The sequence below is a fragment of the Poecilia reticulata genome, linkage group LG19, assembly GCF_000633615.1.
Source record: "Poecilia reticulata strain Guanapo linkage group LG19, Guppy_female_1.0+MT, whole genome shotgun sequence".
Taxonomy (NCBI): domain Eukaryota; kingdom Metazoa; phylum Chordata; class Actinopteri; order Cyprinodontiformes; family Poeciliidae; genus Poecilia; species Poecilia reticulata.
Window position 1 is genome coordinate 15,716,536 of NC_024349.1, and position 20,061 is coordinate 15,736,596.

The window sequence follows — 20,061 nt, forward strand, 5'->3', positions numbered from 1 at the left end:
CTACAATGACAAAGTAAACTTATATCCATGGACATAAATCATCCAAAGTAAAAGTAATATTAATGCTTATTATGTTTAGCTTTAAACCAGACGTAAATGAGCTTTTCCCACAGCTTTAAAAAACAAACAAAAAAAGTGCTTGTCGCTGGGATTTATGGGGCCTCAAAATGCTGAACAAAACCGTTTCCTGTTTTTACTGTGTTTACTGGACACACAGGCAGGTCCACCGTACATTTGATAATAAGTGATTTATTTTCATTTGCTTATCTGGCTAATTGATGTCCCCCCAGGTCTCTCTGGCAGCAGTAATTTCATTACACAAACAACTTGGAGAAGTCTGATTAACACAAATGAGAGTGCAACAACCCTACTAGTTTGCATGTTAACCTACACATTGGGAGTCATGTCAGTTTCACACTGACTCAACCTTCATTCTGCTCTGACAATTAAAAGAAACAGGAAAGAAGGCTGAACTTATTACTCTGATTATCCACCATGAAACACTGTAGTAAAACTTTGACATAATGTAATATTTTCATTTCAGTACTGTAACATATATTTCACCCCCACTTGTGCATATGTTTGTGTTAAATTTGGTCTGAAAGTGAAAGTTTAGTAAACAGCTACATTTAATTACTGTTGAATCTGTGAACTGAAGACTCGGATATAAAAGATGGAATCCTTGAAAACTGGAATCTGCAACCTGTCGTTAGCATTGACAGCCAATTCAGATTTTGTTGCACGTTCCAACTTATTTTCTATAACAAGTCTATAACAGAGATAAAAGAGCTGCAGCTTTTATCTAATGAAAATAGTAGTTTATAATCCAAAACAAAATGGATAACAAAGCCAACTCACAAATGTTCACCTACACATATGTCTATTTTTGATCTGATTTATACTTATTTCAAAACAAAGTGCATCAAAACACATTCTGGTGGCTAATATACTTGTACAAAACGTGATATTTTTCAGTTGTATTGCATTTACTCAACAAGACAGCATTTTTTAAAAAAGTATTTTCTCTCTCAGTCAGAGCCCATTAAAGGAAAATTGGCCGATTTTGACTACTTGCTGAATGAGCGTATAAACAAAGTAAATCTGTGAGGTAAATTTTTGCCTAAAACTAAAAGTTTAGTAAACATTTCTATTTATATAAAACTGGTAACATCTGGACATGCCTGTTGCAATTGGAAAGTATGAGTCTTGCTGAATTATTTTCCATTTTCTTCAGTAAATATATATCGACTCTGTATCCTGGAGGCTTATTGTCATTGCACAGCCTGGTTAGCTCAACATATTCCCACATGAAAAGCTAAGTTGTTTCCATCTGCCAGTACAATACAAATACTCTTTTTAGCTCTGAACCAAACAAAAGGACAGCTTTATTTATGCAGTTTTGCATCTAGACTTCAGAAATCTTGTATGAGGAATGAAAATTAAACTATAAAAGCTCATGTGGTTCCTGGATTCTAGATATGGTCCTATATAACATTCTCACTATTGCATGGTTTTTCCTTACGAATCTACAAACAACGAGCTAATTGTTTTAATTTATGAAAGAAACCCACAATAGTACTTTCTGCTGCTAAAATATAGTAAAAAAAAAAAAAACATTTATTATAAATTACACAGACTGATGGAATCACACTTACTTCGCAATGGTGGAGTCGTGTGCTTTTACGAGATTCTTTTTGTGCGGTTTTGGAAACTGACGGTCTGACGGGACGACCTCCCCTGACCTCGCTTCTCAGCTGTCCGACCGTGACATTTACCACACTCTTCCTGAGCATTGTGCTAAGACCGCAGGTGGGTTGTTTGGAGAAAACTTTTCTCKGCCTTTTTTCAGTCAGCTGACCAGCAATGCACAGCAACCACTGGGGTAGGGGAAATATGGAAAGTTTGGACAACTCATGTCACTGTACTTTCTCTAACTACTCATTAAAAGCACTGTCATGTTTCAGAGCCGCATAATGTCTTTGTAAAAACTTGACATATTTTATAACAGGCCAAGKCATACTGTATTTCAAATGCAGTGTATATTTAGAGAGGAATGTTCGGTTTTTAAGTAGAGTTACGCACAGACTTAATGCTGAATACCATCTTAATGAAAGCTATGTGTTACCTTTGCGTTAATGTATTTGGTTCTCTTGCTGTTATTTGTTTTAAGATACCCATTATGGCCCTTGTAACAGTGGTGTTTACAAGTCAATATCCATGAGTTTGTTGGCCTCCAGAGACCGATGCATAACCGGACTTATTTCATTAAGAGCTCACAGTATCATCCCTGGTATATCTCCTCTCATTGTTAATGTTCTTGTTTGTTTTAATCATCTTAAGATAGGTGAACGTAACTGGAAAAGCTTAAATATACATGCACAAACTCAATGACTGTGTCTGATGTTTAATAAAACATTGATATTTTCCATTTACCCCAGTAGCAGTGAATATTATTTTTCACTGCCCAGTTTTTTTCTCTTCTCTTCTCTTCTTTTTTTTTTTTTTTTTTTCTCCAGCATTTCTTTTACTTTCTTTGTTTGTATCCAGCTTGCTTTAAAACATGGTTGGCTCGGACAGGGCATAAATCCAGCAGGAGGGATTTCCCCCTCGTCCACAAAGCTCCATTCTTTTTGGCAGTCAACTCCCAGCGTGCAAATCCAGCGCTTCATGTTGCCCTCTTGAATGTTTTCGGAGAGAGACAAAAAAAATGGAAGAGAGCTCCAATACTCAGGGTTAATTTACAYGAATGCAGAGATAGTTTCTACTGACAACCAGACCACACGCCTGTGTGTTCTTTGCTACACTTCAGAGGACTTGCTCATAAACCAAAACCATGTTTGCAACAATATTAGTGTATGTATATTTTCTAGGTTTACATTTCAACTGCAGGCCTCTAATGTAAATGCAAATGTGATTGAAAGTAGCTCATAATAGCCTCTATTCCACTGTCATGAATATGAATTGTATTAATATGCATTTCGTTTTGGTTTGCCGCTGCCGTTTGTCTGCACACATGTGAATAATCGTGCACACTCAGCCCCTCCTCATTATGGGCTTTATGCTGTATTTATTTATTTTCTAATTGTGCTTTGGACTGACCATATTTCTTCACGCCACAGCCTTTATCTGTATTTAAGGCACATCTGTCATTCAAGGATGGAAGAGTTTGACTCCGTAATAGTGCAAACAACAGCCATTATCCCTCTGCGGAGCACTCTCTCAATGTTAATGTGTTTTTAGGACGATTACATCAGTGTGAAATATTGAAAAATAACCCACTGATTGATCACATGAATCATCAGGGCTGCGTCCCCTCCCCCCTTGAACACCTCATTTACCATCTCTGCGGATAATATTCCAGGGCACAGCCTACAAGCAATCACCTGCTCACACAAGCTGTGGTTTGGGGGTTGTCTATGTAATCAGGTGGTCCTTGGTGACAATTGGACCATTCCTTATTGACTATTACAGGAAACCAGCAGCACGGGTCTTACCTCGGTAATGCTGCCTAAATACATCACAAGCTTATGAGTAAAAAAAAGAAACGGAAGGCAACATTCCTACCAGTGGTAACTGTTAATCTGTAGCTGTTCATGTGTGAAAAGCCTTTGGCAAATGTATCATTTGACACTGCATATAAAATGTCCATTTGCACTTTTAAACCCTTGGCTCATAAATATATTTAGAGCTTTACTGGTTTGTCTTTCTACTTACTTTACATTTCTTACCAGTGGAGAGTTRGTTGTTGAAATCAGTGACATGGTAGTGAAGGAAGCTACATTGTATCAGTTTCAAAGGGGATGTTACAATGTTCATTGGTTTACAGATAATTCAAAATTATTTACTTGAGTAAAACAAACCAATTGTCAATAGGTTTTTAATCATTGCTTTGATAACTTGACAGCTTTATTGAGTCTGGTGTAGGAAAGGAGAGACATAGACTTAAAATTTTTGAGATTTCTTGTGTAATTATGACATTTGCATTTATTACTGGTTTAACTGATTTGCACTGTAACTGTCAAAGATGAGAGGTCTACACATATATTCCCATTGGGGTTCTTAGGAAAGATGGGAAATCAGATTTTCAGGTACCAAACAGAGACAAAGAATGGCATCAACGTTATAATAAATGTATGAAATTTCAAAGGAAGTGGGAAAAAAATGACTTGAATCCTTTAAACTTGGAAGATCTTATATAATGTCTTTTTAGCACTGAAAATCGTGTTCAGTTTTAAGCAGGAAGAGGAAAACATCCCTACAGTATATCCATTGTCCAAACTTTAGAAAGGAGGTTATGCCTTGTAATTACATTTTATTTCTAGATCCATTCGTCTTTCCTTACAGAGAGCTGACAGGTTAAAACATTAGCACGTTGTCAGCGGCTCCTCAGACGCCGCACTTCTCCATTGCACTTTATATTAACTTCCTCCAACTCAGCTTCCCAGATAGAGTTACCTCTCTGGAGTCTGGGGAGACAGAGGAGGTGTTTTCCCGTTGCGTGGCCGGTTTAGCAGAGCCGTGATGGGGGCCTTCCGCATTCTCACTGGAGGTTTGTTGGATTCTGGGTCACAGTCCTGCCCCGGGCGCCCGCTGGCTGCACTTTGGCTGTTCTGTGTCAGTTTAGCTCCTGTGACATTMCACATTGGGTCATTTTTCACTTTTTTCTTCCAGCAAACAACCTGCTCTCCATCCCTCCCTGGCCCGCTGTCACCGCATGCAGCCACAGCGAGCTCGAGGCAACTGTTGCTGATAGCAAAGCGGTCTCGACACCTCTGCATCACCTGTTCGTTATGCATAACGGTGCTGCCTCAACAGAAACGAGCTGCGTGAAGTTCCATTTTCCCCAGGCTATTTATTTAATGGATAATGCAGGGGACGCAAAATGGAAATAACGCATTCGACCGTGTCTTTAACCCCGGCTCCTCCCTGCATGCCTCCCTGAACCGCRTTTCTTCTCACCCCCCAGTGAGCATAAATCATTTGGGTAACTTATTATCACTGCGCTGATTATTTATTCTCCAAGGAAGTTTGAAGAGAAGCACAAAATTTCTATCAAATATTAAAAGCTACCAGGGTGTGTAAATCTTGATCTGTTTCTGCCTGTGTCTTTGGGAGGAGAATCTTAGGGAAAGCTTGCTGAGATTGTTCAAGCATGTTGACATCAGAAGAAGAGATAAGTCAGGGGGGGAGGCATTTATAACATGCTAATCTCGGCCCCGCTCTGCTTCGTCTGCGGTGCAGGGATGGCAGAAAGGGGTTCAAGCTTCCCCCGGTGTGCTTTGGCCATGGCTTGGCTCCGAGATGAGAAAATCGCTCTGATGTGCCAGGCGCTTTGTATTCTGAGCCTGGGAGTTGAAGGATGCAGACAGGAGGAAAGAGGGAGGAGGCAGAAAGAAGAAGAGACAGTAATCACTTTTACACTCCGTGATATTGGTGTACACCTAACCCCTAACTCCATCAAATATCTCCCACCCGCCCCCCACCACCCTCCCTTCAACCTCAGTCTAAACAGAAACTTGATCTTCAGGTTTAGCCTGTACTTCAAGGCAGTTTTGCTGTCTTCCTAATTTTTTTTTTTTTTTGGAAAGCTTACACTCTGGACTTCATGTGCTCCCAAAAGTGTTTAAATTTTACTGTCAAATATTTGGGTTTCATTATGCTGCAACTATCAGATTTCAAGTAGGAGTTATGTTCTACTACCTTCCTCGTTCTTCTGTCTATAGATCAAGAAACGCTGTGCTGAAGGAGAAGCAATAACTAATGAAATTCAGGACGATGGCAACTGAAACCTACACCAGCTCTCTGCTGCGAGGCAGACAACGGCGTCTGGAAGGAATGACGTTCTGGGTTCACAGCGAACTAATCTGGCAGCCCGTCTAACTCCAGTGCTCTTTGGCTAAGAAATTACCTGACTAATTTTGGCTTCTATATGCCAACGTTTGTGCACAACAATGAAGCCCTCTTAGAASTAGATCTATTTTAGAAAAATCCCAGGCGGTTTGCAGCTCTCAGAACTACACCATCGAGAATCAACCTGTCAGGTTTTTTGCTTTAATTAGGTGTCGTACCGGACATTGATTTTGAGTGTAGATGCGCCACTACTGTAGTATTATCAATGCATTGATATTCTTATCTGTGCGGTGGATGGGGGATGAAAATACCTGGAGATAAAAGCAGGCGCATTGAAGTTGAGGGGTTGGCAAGATTGAAAATGACATCGTCTCCACAAGCTTTTCTTCACGTTGAAATGTGCATTGTGTGGTAAAATAAGGAGACAAATCGTCTGATGTAGCACCAAACACACACACATACACGCACACACGGAAACGAACACTCTCCACCACACCCAGATCCTCCTCTTTTCCTTTGTTTTTCTTCATCCTTACGATCCATTATCATAAAATAGAACAGACTCCAGTATCATCCACTTGTACTGAGCTGTGGGAAGYTTTCAAATAGCACCATGCCACATCTGCTCCTTTGGCAAAGAAAGAAAGGTTTAGTTTCTTAATGCCTCCTAATATTTTTACCAGCTGCATAAAACAACAATCCCCAGACATCTAATGTAGAGGGGTTTGATGCTACGTAGAAAATAGATAARTATTGACGGCAATCCAGGACGTTTTTTGCTATACTGATATTTTGCAGTTTCAAATCATGCCATGGTCAAATGAAAGCTATTGGTCAACATTTAGCCTATCGCTGCAGGGAACAGAAAATTAACACAATAAGAAGTTGTTTTAGTTTGGCTGGGCTAATGAACATCATTTCAGTTTACGTTGTATTAGAGACGGCAAGAAATTACACCTCTTAAAATTACTAACACAAGGAAACTCAAGGAAGACAGTATTGGGCCTAAAGGTCTTCCTTGAGACATTAGAAACCTCATAACTTGGGACCTCATAACTAATGTGTGCATGTGTGGGTTCTCTCCAGGTGCTCAGTTTTGATTGAATTGATAAAGTGCTCTAGAAGTACAGGCCATTTACCATTTATTGTATAAAAAAAAAAAACTTTTTTCCCTCCCTTACATTAATAAACCAAAATGTAGGAGCTAAAATTAGTACCAGCCAGTCATAGAAGGTGAAGATCTAAAATCAGACATGAAACCTGCGATTTGTGCTAATTGTTAACAAAGCTAATATGCACAATTAGCTTTGTGCATATTTTATAAGTAGAATAGTTAAAATGTTATGTAATTATTAGACTGAGAGGCCTTTGTTTTTCACAAAACAGAGTTTTTTGATTACAGAAACCCTCGTGTGCCATACTCAATCATAGTGAAATGTGGACAAGGACACAAATTCATGAAATAGCACAGCGCTACAAATTTACATCAGCTCAGAATACTTTCTTTTTATTTGTGAAGATCGAATTTAGCTTCACTAGTAAGAAAATGTTTCTGTATTTGCCTTCAAAAGTTTATTCTGGTTCCGAGTCAGTACCTGTTTATATTGGAAATGTTCTTGAGACTCTTCATTATTCTTGTCTGATTAAAAAAGTAATAAAACCTTAATATTTTGCTTGTTCAAGTTGTTTAATAAGTTGCATTTGGAATGATTAATACCAAGCATAGCTGTGAACAGCACATTTCTCTTCAAGCTGTTTCTGAGTTATAGAGAAGTCATCTATAAGAGAAATGTATAAGAGATGTGTGTAACAGTTTGTGACTTAAAGTGTCACCAAACAGAGCAGGCAGAATGTTCAGGGAAGCTTGCGTCTCTGTGTCTGTGCTGGTAAAAAGAGAGAACATCAGCGGGATTGTCTATCTGCCAGCTCATCATTTCAGCAGCTGTTTCACGAAGGATCAAACCCTCTACTTAAGTTATTAGAGTTTGCCTTTTTATTATTGAAATCACAAGCTACTGAGATCCTTTTCGGATTGCCGTTCCTTTGTCTTTCAACACAAACAGCAGCTGTAGCAGCGGCAGTGGAGCCACTCAGGTGGGATGTGGGCCAGCGGAGATGTRGCACACAGCAGATATCTTCCAAGCGACAGCCCATGTGTCGCATGTAAAAAAAAGTCTCAAATGCTCATATTGAAAGTTTCAGCAGCTTATAATTCAGCGTGCCAGTAGTCCAAAAGACAAAAGACCCAGTCTTTTGTTATGGTTAATTATCAGAGTAGACCGACCCCTTTAAAGCCCTCCATTTTGCGCTGAACAAATTCATATTTAATTTTGCTCTCACAAATTTGACACAGGGCTTTGAATTTTTCCATTCAGATCAGGCTTTAAAGGGGGAATTTAAATACCCTATGAAATGAGTCCTATTTGAGTTCATTTTCCAGATTGTTTCAACACTAAAAACCGTAGAAAAAGATAAGAAGGGCTGCACACTGGCCTAATGTTTCCTAATGAAACCACATTTAGCATACGAGGGAACATTTCAAACCACAATACCTTGAAAATTAGCTTTGGCATTAAAGCCAACTTTAGGTGTCTTATCTCTTATAAGCTGTTGAGTCCCGAAAAACTGACTTGGCAGAATGAAAAAATAGCAGAGAGCTTTTATCCAAAGCCAATCCCACTGAAGTGTCATTTCCACAAGCTCTGTCTCGAGCTGCTTGTAGCTCTGAACTGGGTCAGAGAAATATGAAAAAGTAATAGCAGTGCTTTCTGAGAAAAGCCTCACACCGCCCATGTGATGGCAGTCCATGTAACACACAGCTCCTTCAGGTTTATATGTACTGCTGAACTTTTGTCGCAATTTGGTTTAATGCTAAATTAATCCACATTTCTGGGTTTTCAGACACTTCAATCAGTAATCTTAAGTTCTTTTTATTTACTTTTCCTGACTCCGCACAATATCTCCAACTCAAATGCATCTCAAGAGGCCAGTTTAACTTTGAAAAAAAAAATGAGAGAAATGATTAGTTTCTTTAAATATAATAACATTGCTAGAAACTTGACCCATTCCTCCGGACAGAACTGATGTGACAAATTTAGGTTTGTAATTTTGCTTGCAACCAAAGCTTCAGCTCTGCTTTTGGCACGGTGTTCTCAGGCTTTCAAATTCCACACTTTTTTTATGCAACAATGAAAATTATGAACAAATACATAAACAGTTTTTTATCATCTCAAAAAATTAAAATAATTTATCATCATGAGCCTGGTGTTCCCCAAAGACATAAAGTTTGGACTTTAAGTTGTGTAATGGTGTAAAAGATGTTCGTGTCTTATAGTTTTTTTCCCCTTGAATTAGCTCAGCAGAYGTACAATCAGTTGATGTGACGGACACACATCTCAGAAGCTCAAGTTAATATAATACCAATGATCAGTTCTGTATGCTTGCCTGTGTCCATAACTACACAAAACTGTATCTATGAGAGCACAGTAGTATTGGTTTTCAAATTGTACACAGGAATTTTTCCACTTTGTTAGGTTTTTGTTGAAACTTTCTAAACATTTTAAATCTCCTGTTAGCATGCGGGTTCAGTTGGATATCTTATTGAATTTGCTCCAAACCATCTAAATCATGTCTTCTGCTGTTTCTGTCACTTTACTCCTACTAATCTTTCCAACTCCATTCTGGACGTCACCTTCCTGACCTCTGACACATAGCCTGGATCTGAAAGTTGGAAAAGGTTCAAAGCGACTCGATCGCATCCTTCCAACCACTCTGCATCCCTCAATCAGTCTTCCAAAGAGGCGGGTGAATAATTCAACGTGTGGCCATAAAGATAAAGCTTTCTTTTACCCATTACGCAATATACTGAGGGAGAAGAAAAAGAAGACTCATTCTGTTAAAATACTGCTGACAAATTTATAAGAACAAGCTGCAAAGCCAACTATAAATGTTTTACGAAATCACATAGTGGTTTTTCTATGGTACGAAAGAAAGAAAAGAAGAGAAAAGCCTCAGCTCAGTGGAAAGGCACATTTCCAGCTTGAAGATGCATTTTACAGACTTTAAGAGAATGTTTTATCACAGTGGATTATAAAATACTATGTCATCAATAAATTTCCAAGAGCAAGTAATRGCGCACATTGGATCACTTTTGTCTTCATGTCCTTTATTTTTAATTTTAAGTGTGTATGAGAACAAAATAGAAACTTTGCAAGTGGAGCCACACTAACTAAAATCTAATTGCAACCATGTTCATTTTTTAGACCTGAATGTGAAGATAAATGCAAAAATACAACAAAGCTATACTTTTACATTTGTCTCTTTTTTTTTTCTTCTCTAAATCTCGGCCCGGTGGAGGGGGATATATTTCAGCTTCTCATCTTCATTCATTTTTTTAATACCAGGGAGAAATGATTTATGCTTACAAGCTTTTTCAAATCAGTCATCTCAGCTTGTTATTGTTTTTTTTGTTTTTTTCATTTTCAGCCTAATTTCCTTCTTTGGACCCAGTTAGAACGCCTCCATGAAACCCATTCATATCCACTTTGTCAAATTTCAAAGATAACGACTCATCATTTTGACAGCACATTTCCTGTTGTTGAAAAGCAGYCAGTTTTATTTACGCTGTTATCGGAAAGTGTCCTCTATGTTGGCTTCGGTTGCTATTTCTTGAAGGACAAGAGTTCACCATATCCTCCTACTTAAGCTCTCTTATCTACAGAGTCAGAGTTACTTCCCAGCTCCCTACATTTCCCACAAACATYGTTTTATTTCTGTTGGAGCCTTATTAATATTTTTTCAGAAATCTTGTGCTGGACTGTATTTTTCAATGGAGCTATAGTTTGCGATGTTAAGAATGTCAAATATAAGCTTTCCATCGGAGTTCTCATTATAGTCAAAGCAAATAGTGTTGCTGTTTTTAAATACCATGGCTCATTGCATTACAGCTAACCTTATCAGAATAGAGTATCAGTCTTTATTTACAACTGTTGGCCAGACTAAATGGCAGTGATAAACACATGAAGAACTTACAAAGTTGAGCAAATGGTCAAAATGTGAGAAGAATATCTTTTGCCTTATTGAAGATATTAGTCAAACTGTTTAGTGACTTCCTCACTAAACATTGTTTTCTGCAAGCTCAGCAACTGTTGCAATGCTGTTAATGAAGTCGTGGCAGATATAAAGTCAGTTGGTTCGGGTCATAAGCCAATGTCTTGTTGCATCTCTCAATAATCTCTGAGTTGCAGTCAGTCGAGTCTCATTCAATTTAGTCTTTGCTGGTATCTGTGCCTTGGTACTTGTGAGAACAAATGGATGTTATGAAGGAAGTTTTTTTTAGGGTTTATAGATGGTATCTTTCTTTCCTCTTTTTAGGCTGAACTTGTCTTTACCCGTCATACCAGACAAGTAAAGAAACCTTTTACCCTGGAGCTGCATTCACTCAGCCGCTATCACAACACACATTTCTTTTTACCTAAAAGATGGAGCATTACCCACGAATKGAGAAATATGGAATATTAGTGAACTTTCGAGGAGTGTCCACCAGCCAACCAAAATCTCTAAAAGAGTTCATTATCGACTCATCCACAAAAATACCCAGAACAACATCTAAAGCTAATTCAGACCATCCATGGGGATGGTCTGATGCTTTGATACCTGGATGACTTGCTGTTATTGTTTCATTCATAAATTCTGCTCTGAACCCAAGAAATTATTCAATAGCCATCAGTTGGCAACCTCCGATTTGTTTGAAAAACGGGTTTTAGGCTCATCTTGGAAAAAGTTAGGGCTGAAATCTGATTCAGATGCCGCCCGCGTTCCCTTAAACAGGACGTTTAAATGCTTGAAAACCCTCCATAGTGGCTGAAATAAAACAAATCGGCAAAGGCAAGTCGGCCAAAATTCCTCCGCAGTGATGTAAAAGACTCATTGCCAGTAACACAACCAGTTTTTAGGTTTWGGGGCCAATTACTTTTTCATATAGGGTCTGGTTGGTTTTGGCTGSCTTTTCTTTCAAGTAAAACCATTTGGACACTGCTATTAGTTTACGCTCTGCTCATCTGCACATAGCAGATTTGAAACATTTAAGTGTGACAAAAGAYAAAAAAAGAAATCCGTAAAGGGGAAAACAATTTTTTTTTTTTTTTACACCCAGCACTTCATATGTTTTCATTTGAGCTGTTTTACGTATGGCAGCGCAGTCGGTGCTTACAGCTCACACGGCAGGTGAAGTACTGTGTTTTCACGCAAGGCTGAGAAAGCTGTAGGGCTCCAAGCTGAAAAGAGCGGGTTTCCCCCACCACCGCACATTGGTCATTACTCTAAATCATCCCCTACTTCCTCCTCCTCCTCTACCCATTGACCTCCGCTTGCATCCGCTGACCTGGAAAATATCTGGTGAGTCCGAGCCGCCGAGAGCGGTACTGGGGGCCTCCCGTCGCCTCAAAATAGCAAAAATATTGAGCCAATTACGAGATTATTATCTGGTGGCAGTGGCAGGGCCACGCCGTGGGAGTGTTTTCATGCCTGCCAGGGCTCCCTGCTGGAGGAAGAAAAATGAACCAAAGGTTGGTGGGGGAGAAGTGGTCAGCCCTCATGCCCACTTGCCTCCGTGTTGTTTCAACTCCTTTCACTTGACAGACATTGGCTGAGATCCAAACTGCTTACTAAGAGGTCATAGCCGACAAGAAAGGATCCCAGTTGGAGCTGATTCTGTTTTACTTAGTGCTAATTCATTAAATGTTTAATGCGTACACATGATTTACAGTTAAAAAAAAAAATTGCCATTAATGCACTCTTTTGTTCATTTGTGGTGAGACATGAGTCACAGGCTGAACATGGCTGCAGAGGGAATTAGTTTGCAAGTAAAACTCGGTCATTGGGAAAAGCAATGATGCATCAGAGCCTTTATTTCAAGGTGGTTAGTTTATAGACAAGCTTACAAAGGGGTGCATTGAGTGATGTATTGCTTGTTGTTTTTGTAATTGGGAGTAGAGCTGCTCTTGGCATTCGTTTTCAAACKGTTGGTTCCATACAAGTAAAATTACAGTTTGTAATGTTCTGTCATGTACACAAACTGTTTGCTCTGTTTGTGCTCTAAACATCTGTCACTCTTAATATTTGCCTTTTTTTTTTTTTTTTTTTTCACTGCAGCTCCTACACACATGCCAGAGCAGTGAAACTGATTTAAAGTGAAGACTGCTGCGTTTCATTTCGGAGCTTGCGTCTTGTGTCTTGAACGGATCCCGCTGCCTGTGTTTCCTGCGTCAGCGGGCTTTGGGAGTTGTATTTTAGCAGCGCTGTAAAGACATCAAAAAGCAGACTTGGGAGCTGCAGTAAATCTCGGGCGCTTGGACATTTTGTCATCTGTTACATCACCTACAGTACTAAAGCCGCTGAGGTTTTCTTTGGAAAGTGCTGCTCGCTGCTGCACAGTGGAAAGAAAGACTTAGGCTTAATTTGCTTTCAGTAAAACAAAAACAGTGTTCATTGCTTCTCTTTTGAAGTGTGAAACTGAAGAGTTGTACATGCATCAGGCATACAGTGACACACCCATTTTTTTAAATTCTATTTTAAATGTAAGGATTGTTTTAGAGGCCATGCTGCGAAATACTTCAAACCAAAAATATGAACCGTCCTTGAACCATTCCACATTTTGGAATGGTTTATCCAAAATGTGGGATTTTTTTTTTTTTGTAAATGGAAGGAACAAACTTTCTATACACAAAGTGTATTCTTCTAGAAATATACATAAAAAAAATGTATGTGTAACTAAAAAGGTGCCAAAAGGTGAGCATCATTTGAGTCCGTAGTCTGTAGAACCGCCTTTGGCTGCAATTACATCTTCTTGGGCGACGTCTGTGCCGTCTCTGCACATTCCTCAGTCTGCAATTTTCAAGTGATTCTCAGTTGGATTTTTCTCTGTACTTTGACTGGACAATTCCGTCCCACTGTAGTTCTGGCTGCATGTTTAGGATTGTGATCCTGTTGAAAGTTGTTTGTAGCCTCCAACAGATTTCCTTCCAGGATCACTTAACTTCCCCGAAGAAAAATTACCTTCACATCACGATGCTGCAACCGCCATATCACTGTGGGGATGTTGTGTGGTCAGGATGATGTGCAGCGTTTTCCCCTAAGTACAGCGTTTTGTGTTTAAAAGAAAACAACAAAACAGATATTTACAATCAAAGTCAACCAATAAATTTGCTTCCTCTGACCAGGGATCACTTTTCCACATGTTTGGTGTGTCTCCTTTACTCACTTTTGGCTAACCGCAAATGGGACTTCTCTGAATTGAATGAAATTCTTTACAGAATGACTTCCTTCTGATTTCCCATTTTTGGCCAAGTTTGTGGTTGTGGCAAAATGTGAAAAGGTTTACCGGTGTGAATACTTTGAACAGCACCGTCTTCGTGTTGTCCTGATCACAACACGCCACATTATTCCCGACTCTGAGGATCCCTCCTGAGTTTCTCCAACTCCACCACATCACTGATGAGAGAGCGTCGACCACAGAGCAAGCAAGATGCACGCCATCAAATATGGATGCTTCCTTTTGGACAGGACTCATGTCTTTTTCAAAGCACAATAATGTTCTTCTTCATTGCAGTTATACGTTTTACGGTCCATTTTGGAACTCAAGTCGCTCCCGAATCAGCATGATTACAAAACAGGCAGGAAGGAATTCAGACATGCTGGCGTCTGCAAGTCCCAGTTTATCAATAATTAGTCTCACTGCTCTTTATCATTGGCTTAGGAGCTTAGTAGCCTTTGTAGTCCCAGATGACATTGGTTTTTGTTTCAAAGCACCATCGTACAGCCTCACTGTGTACTTCTGGTGCGATGAGGCAGAGCTAATGTGAGAGGAAAGGAGCCTTGTCCAAGTTGCTCGCTACACAGCTGTGGAAGACATCCCAGATACTGAGAGGACTCTGGAGGTCGGGTGACGGTCAGAGTTGCAGGCTGATGTCGAGACATCGGTGCACCCTTGGTGCTGTTGCTCTTATCGACCACTTCCCTCCTGTTCCTCTTCTGCTGACCTCGTGAACGGCTTCTTGAAGAGGAGAAGCCACTCAGCACGCTGAGCCACAAAGACCGGATGTGCTGTGATACATTGACGTCTGGCTTTTAGAAATGTTACCCTCAAAAAGTACTTGTGCCTAAGTAGTGTAGTAAATAGATTTACTCCATGGTAACTTATAAGATTTTAATGTTCATGCCCAAAATATGCAGGACACTTGATATTGCTTTAATGGTTCACCAAAACTCCATGCCTTTAGTAGGATTTTCCATTATACCATAGTTGTTTTTTTCCTGCATGTTGGCAGCATTGTGGGGAGGTAGGACATAAGTGTCTCACCTAATATCTTAACTATATCCTCAAAAGATGTGTTTCAACCTGACTATAAACATCTTTGCAAACATTATAGATCTCTTGTACCACCTACTAAAAAATATAATCAACCCAAATTGGAAAGAGCCCATGTCCACATGGTATGTGGCAAAATTACGAACCAATAATGAGGAGCGGTCAAAATTTAAAAAGTACAGTAAAGGCACAAGCAACCTTGAAACAATTTAAAGTACAACAGTTGTTTTTGTTTTGTTTCAGACTGAGCAAAAACTGCCAGAATAATCTCAGCCAGATTAGAATTTTATTTAATTTTTTTGTACATCATTGTCCTGCCACAGAGTGTGTCAGATGAAGGTGTACACGTCAGCCTGGGGGTGGGAGTAATTACAAACGGTGTTTGAGCGAAGCCTTAAGCAGCTCCAGGCATCACACTCATCACGACAGTTAACGTCTCTGTTTTGTTTTGTTTTTTTGTGCGAAGCGCAGCGACAGCAAACATCTCTGTGGCCTCTGCCTCATTTTCTTCCATGTATGTTAAACGGAGCATGATTGTACAACAGCCTCAGGACAACAAAGAAGGTTCTGTGCCTGTCATCTTGACTGGCAGGCACGAGCTGTTTGTCCTTTGATCATATGTGCTTGGATGATTCTGTAAACAACATTCTGAAGTGTTGAATAATCTGCAGATGTCCTCCTCTTCTATGTGATCTCTGTAGTTTTTTTTGTTTATCTTTATTTACTTATTTTTACAGGTGTGCAAACTTTTTCATTTACCCCAATAACAGCCCCAGCCACTTAGCCGCTGCCCGTCCTCACTTCGAGCCACACCAGGCAAGCAAATGAATAATTGACGCTTGCATTCTGTACTTTGGTGAATTTTAAAGCTGTATTCTGCAGAGACTCTAAATGGTAGAGGGAGGGCACGTTAATCATTCATGGGCTGCTTTTACTCACTTTGCTTAAGGTCACTGTCCTTACAGCCGCTGAGCACAGGGAAAGTAGCAAAAGGTAAACATTTTCCGGTAAGTGCAGGAAAGTGTGGTAGGATTTTTTTTTTTTTCAGCTACCTGACCAGCAGTGCACAGCAGTTGGTGTGGGAGGGGCAAAGCTGTGCGAGTCTGTGCTAACGACAGAAGGGAAGAAAGTGGTCACTCTCTCTGGGAACTCAAAAATAAGTCAAAACGGCAGTCATGTCCAATAAATTTTGCAGTACCTTCTTTTTCAGGTGTCATCGGCGTAACTGACGTCTCTGCGTTGTGCTTTAGTCAAAAGTGCAGATCAAATAAATATCCTACTTTCTCTTTATCGTCTCTCAGGGATCTGATGCCCAAAACCCTGGAGGGCCAAATCACCATGGAGAAAACGCCCAGCTACTTTGTGACAAGAGAGGCCCCAGCGAGGATATCGGCCATGTCCAGGGACACCAAACTGATCGTGGTAGTGAGGGACCCCGTCACCAGAGCCATCTCCGACTACACGCAGACTCTGTCTAAGAAGCCCGATATTCCCTCTTTTGAGAGTCTCACCTTCAAAAACAGGACTACGGGGCTCATTGACACCTCGTGGAGCGCCATCCAGATCGGCATCTACGCCAAGCACCTGGACAACTGGCTGCAGTACTTCCCCATGGACCAGATCCTCTTTGTGAGCGGCGAGCGTCTGATCAGCGACCCGGCCGGAGAGCTGGGCCGCGTGCAGGACTTCCTGGGCCTCAAGAGGATCATCACAGACAAACACTTTTACTTCAACCAGACCAAGGGATTCCCGTGCCTCAAAAAGGCAGAGGGCAGCAGTAAGCCCCACTGCCTGGGAAAAACCAAAGGGAGAACCCATCCGAACATTGATCCCGAGGTGGTGCAGAGGCTACGGGACTTCTACAGGCCCTTCAACATGAAGTTCTACCAGATGACAGGACGTTTCTTTGGCTGGGATCACTGAATGTGTCTTTTTTTTTTGCTAAATAATGAGTGAGAAATACAATGGGTTCTTAGGCAAACACTTGATGGTATGAGAATTTGACACTTTGGGCTTTAAGTTGGAGCACTCTAACCCTAACCCCAAATTTTGTCTTGTTTCCCCCAGTCATTAATTGAAAATTGAAGCTGTTGGACTTTTCTAAAAAAAAGAAAAAAAGTCTTCTGAAATTAAGATATTTACACACTTGGTAAAAGCAGACATTACATTAGACTAAACTTTGGCTCCTGTCAGTCAATTGACATTAGCACAATTGTTTTAATTTGTTAAAGTTACATTATTGAGATTTTTTGTCTTTTCGTCAAGTTGAGAAATGTACATGTATTTCTTCATATTTTGTGGAATTACCCATTAAAGCGTAAGATTTGGATTAAATATTTTTTGGTATTCGCTACAAGGTCCTAACAATAGATTACTATCATTTTGACCAATGTTTTAGTTTCTTCTCACAACATGACATGTTGCAAAAACTATTTCTCTGAATGAATTTGCAAACTATAGTCTGAGGTTTTTTTTGTATTGCTTTTCTGTCTGCTTGACAGTAGGACACTGTCCTTTTATGATTAATTCACACATTTCTCACCACATTCGTCTCTGGGAGACAAATCAGACTTCTTCCTGAGCTAAGTGTTGCCTGGACATTACCAAACTCAAATAAATGATTGAGGCATTTCCACTCATTTGAAGGTTGTATGCAAGGACGAACCAAACTTGTGGAGATCCACAAGTCTCTTATTGATATCTTCATAGATTTTTATTTTTAGTTGATTTTTTTCCTGCGCTGGTACACGACAAAGCAGCGTGAGGTGTTGCCTTCAAATACATCCCCTAGTGTGCCTCCAATTAACTCTGTTGTGAATGAACCAATCGGAAGCGTTCGAAGCTATTAAATCAGCATTTTTGGCTTTCTAAAGCAAAAGGTTAGTTGGTGGAAGCATCCGAATGTGAACACAGATATAAACGGTCTCTCTGAGTGTTATTCTCCTACCATCAGGAGTTCTTCCACTCGTTAATCAGCTTTAAGCGATATGCAGAAGCTACAGATTAGGAAAACTATATGCAAAACTCTTTCTGCGGAAATTCCTCTGACCTGTGCTCATATTTCAAGAACTCGTTTAAAGATTTAAGTCACATCGCTGCATGTTATCGGCATACGTTTCCTCAGTTTGAATCCCAGTGGAAGTGAGACAGAGATGATGAGTATTATTATGATAATATGCAGTTTTTCTACACAGAAGTAATAAAATCAGGGGAGAAATGAGTTTTAAACATGCGTTAAAAGTTTGTTTGTAGCATAAGGAGTAAGGAAAGATAAAAGAAATGTATTTGTATTTTTGAAATGTATTTATTCAAAAAGTGTATATGCATTATGTATGTATTTTGAATAACTCAGCGACTGTTTTCTGAGATTACTAAGCCTTTCCATTTTGCTTTAGAGTTTTACTTTAGTTTTTTTGCTGTTGTGTTTTTTTTTTTTTTTCCCCCAACACTTCACTTTTTCGGGTTATTCACGTCTGTATGTTTTTTTTTTGATATACAGAGATGAATGTGTTGTGTGAACACTTCGCTTTGCGCTTGGTTCCAGAGCTGTGAGTTTGTTATTTCAAGGGTCGTTTCCTCGTCTTCAGTTAATGAAGCTATGGGCAGAGAGAGCAAGAGAGAGAGAGAGAGCACTCAGTGTTATTTAAGCAACATCAACTCCAATGGAGGGAAAAGCACCTCCAAACAGGACCTTTCAAAACTGTGACTCGGATTTCCTCAACATGCCTCCCAGTGAAGCGAACACACTCGACGCCACCACCAGTTGTCCTTTACTTTGAAACCAGGCTCCTGTGGAGGTCTGTTTGAAAACCGCTGAGCATGAGGGCAGTGGCTCGGTTGTGTTCCTAATTTCTAGCTACTCGCAGTGTGAGACCGCACACGATCGGCGTGTTTTTGGGGTGTGTGTCGGAAAACAGTCAGGTAAAGGTTAAAAAAAAAATTATGCACTCAGCTGTTTGGGTTGTCACGTTCATAGGCACTCCTTGAATAAAATATGTGATAATGAAAGCATCGGTCTGTGTCTACTCTGTTTTCTGTCCACCTCGGAAAGCGTGGGATTTAATAGGACACCAAATCGGCAACATTAAAGACCAAACATTAAAGCTGCTGCAGCGCCGCTCACGCATCTCACCAGCCCAGCTGCCAGCAGAATCATAACAGTGCTTGGCTGCTCCACTCATATCTCCTCTCATACACCTTGACATATTGTCTCTGCTTATCTTTGTCCAGCCTCCAAGGCAGAGTGTCAAAGGAGAGAAGGAAGAATTTGTTTTATTAAAATTTGGGGTGTGTTGTAAGCTTTTTTTTCCTTTTTTTTTTTGCACCTTGCGAAACTCAGAAGGACACTTTTCAGTAGCAATGATATTTTTGATTGATCTATTTAGGATGGGTTGGTTTTTACAGTTAATATGTCGATTATATTTTCTCCACTATGTATTTTCCCCCTTACATATTTCAAACACTTTTAATATCAGAAAGAAATAACTTTATGCAAAATGACGTTTTCTGACAATGATATGATTTATTAATGGGGAAAAAAAAAAATCTCTTCAAACAAACCTGAAGAAGCAACTAATTCTGCTACCGATAATGTGAACAACTGCCCATCAAGCTTTGTCAATACCGGGTAATGAGTTTTTTGCATCTGGATGTATTTTGGCCCACTCTTCACTGTTGAATTTAATTTCACCCATATTGGAGGGTTTTGGGGCATAAACAGCTCATTTAACGTCCCGCCTCTAGACTAAACGTGCAATACTAGTTGCTAATTTGGCAGTTGATTGCTAAGTGCTCAGCAGGCAACAAATATAATCTGATCCAGCCATCTTCCACAAAATAACCTT

At 39.9% G+C, this 20,061-nt stretch overlaps 1 protein-coding gene across 1 annotated transcript in view; it reads left to right on the forward strand.

The window, feature by feature from the left end:
- LOC103481651 (heparan sulfate glucosamine 3-O-sulfotransferase 3A1-like) overlaps positions 1 to 17,852 on the forward strand; it is a 33,510-nt gene extending 15,658 nt beyond the window's left edge. Inside the window, exon 2 of the mRNA XM_008437275.1 lies at positions 16,519 to 17,852. Within this exon, the coding sequence (XP_008435497.1) occupies positions 16,519 to 17,140 (622 nt within the window). The 3' untranslated portion in view covers positions 17,141 to 17,852. The remainder of the gene's footprint in view (positions 1 to 16,518) is intronic.
- Positions 17,853 to 20,061: the final 2,209 nt, after the last annotated feature.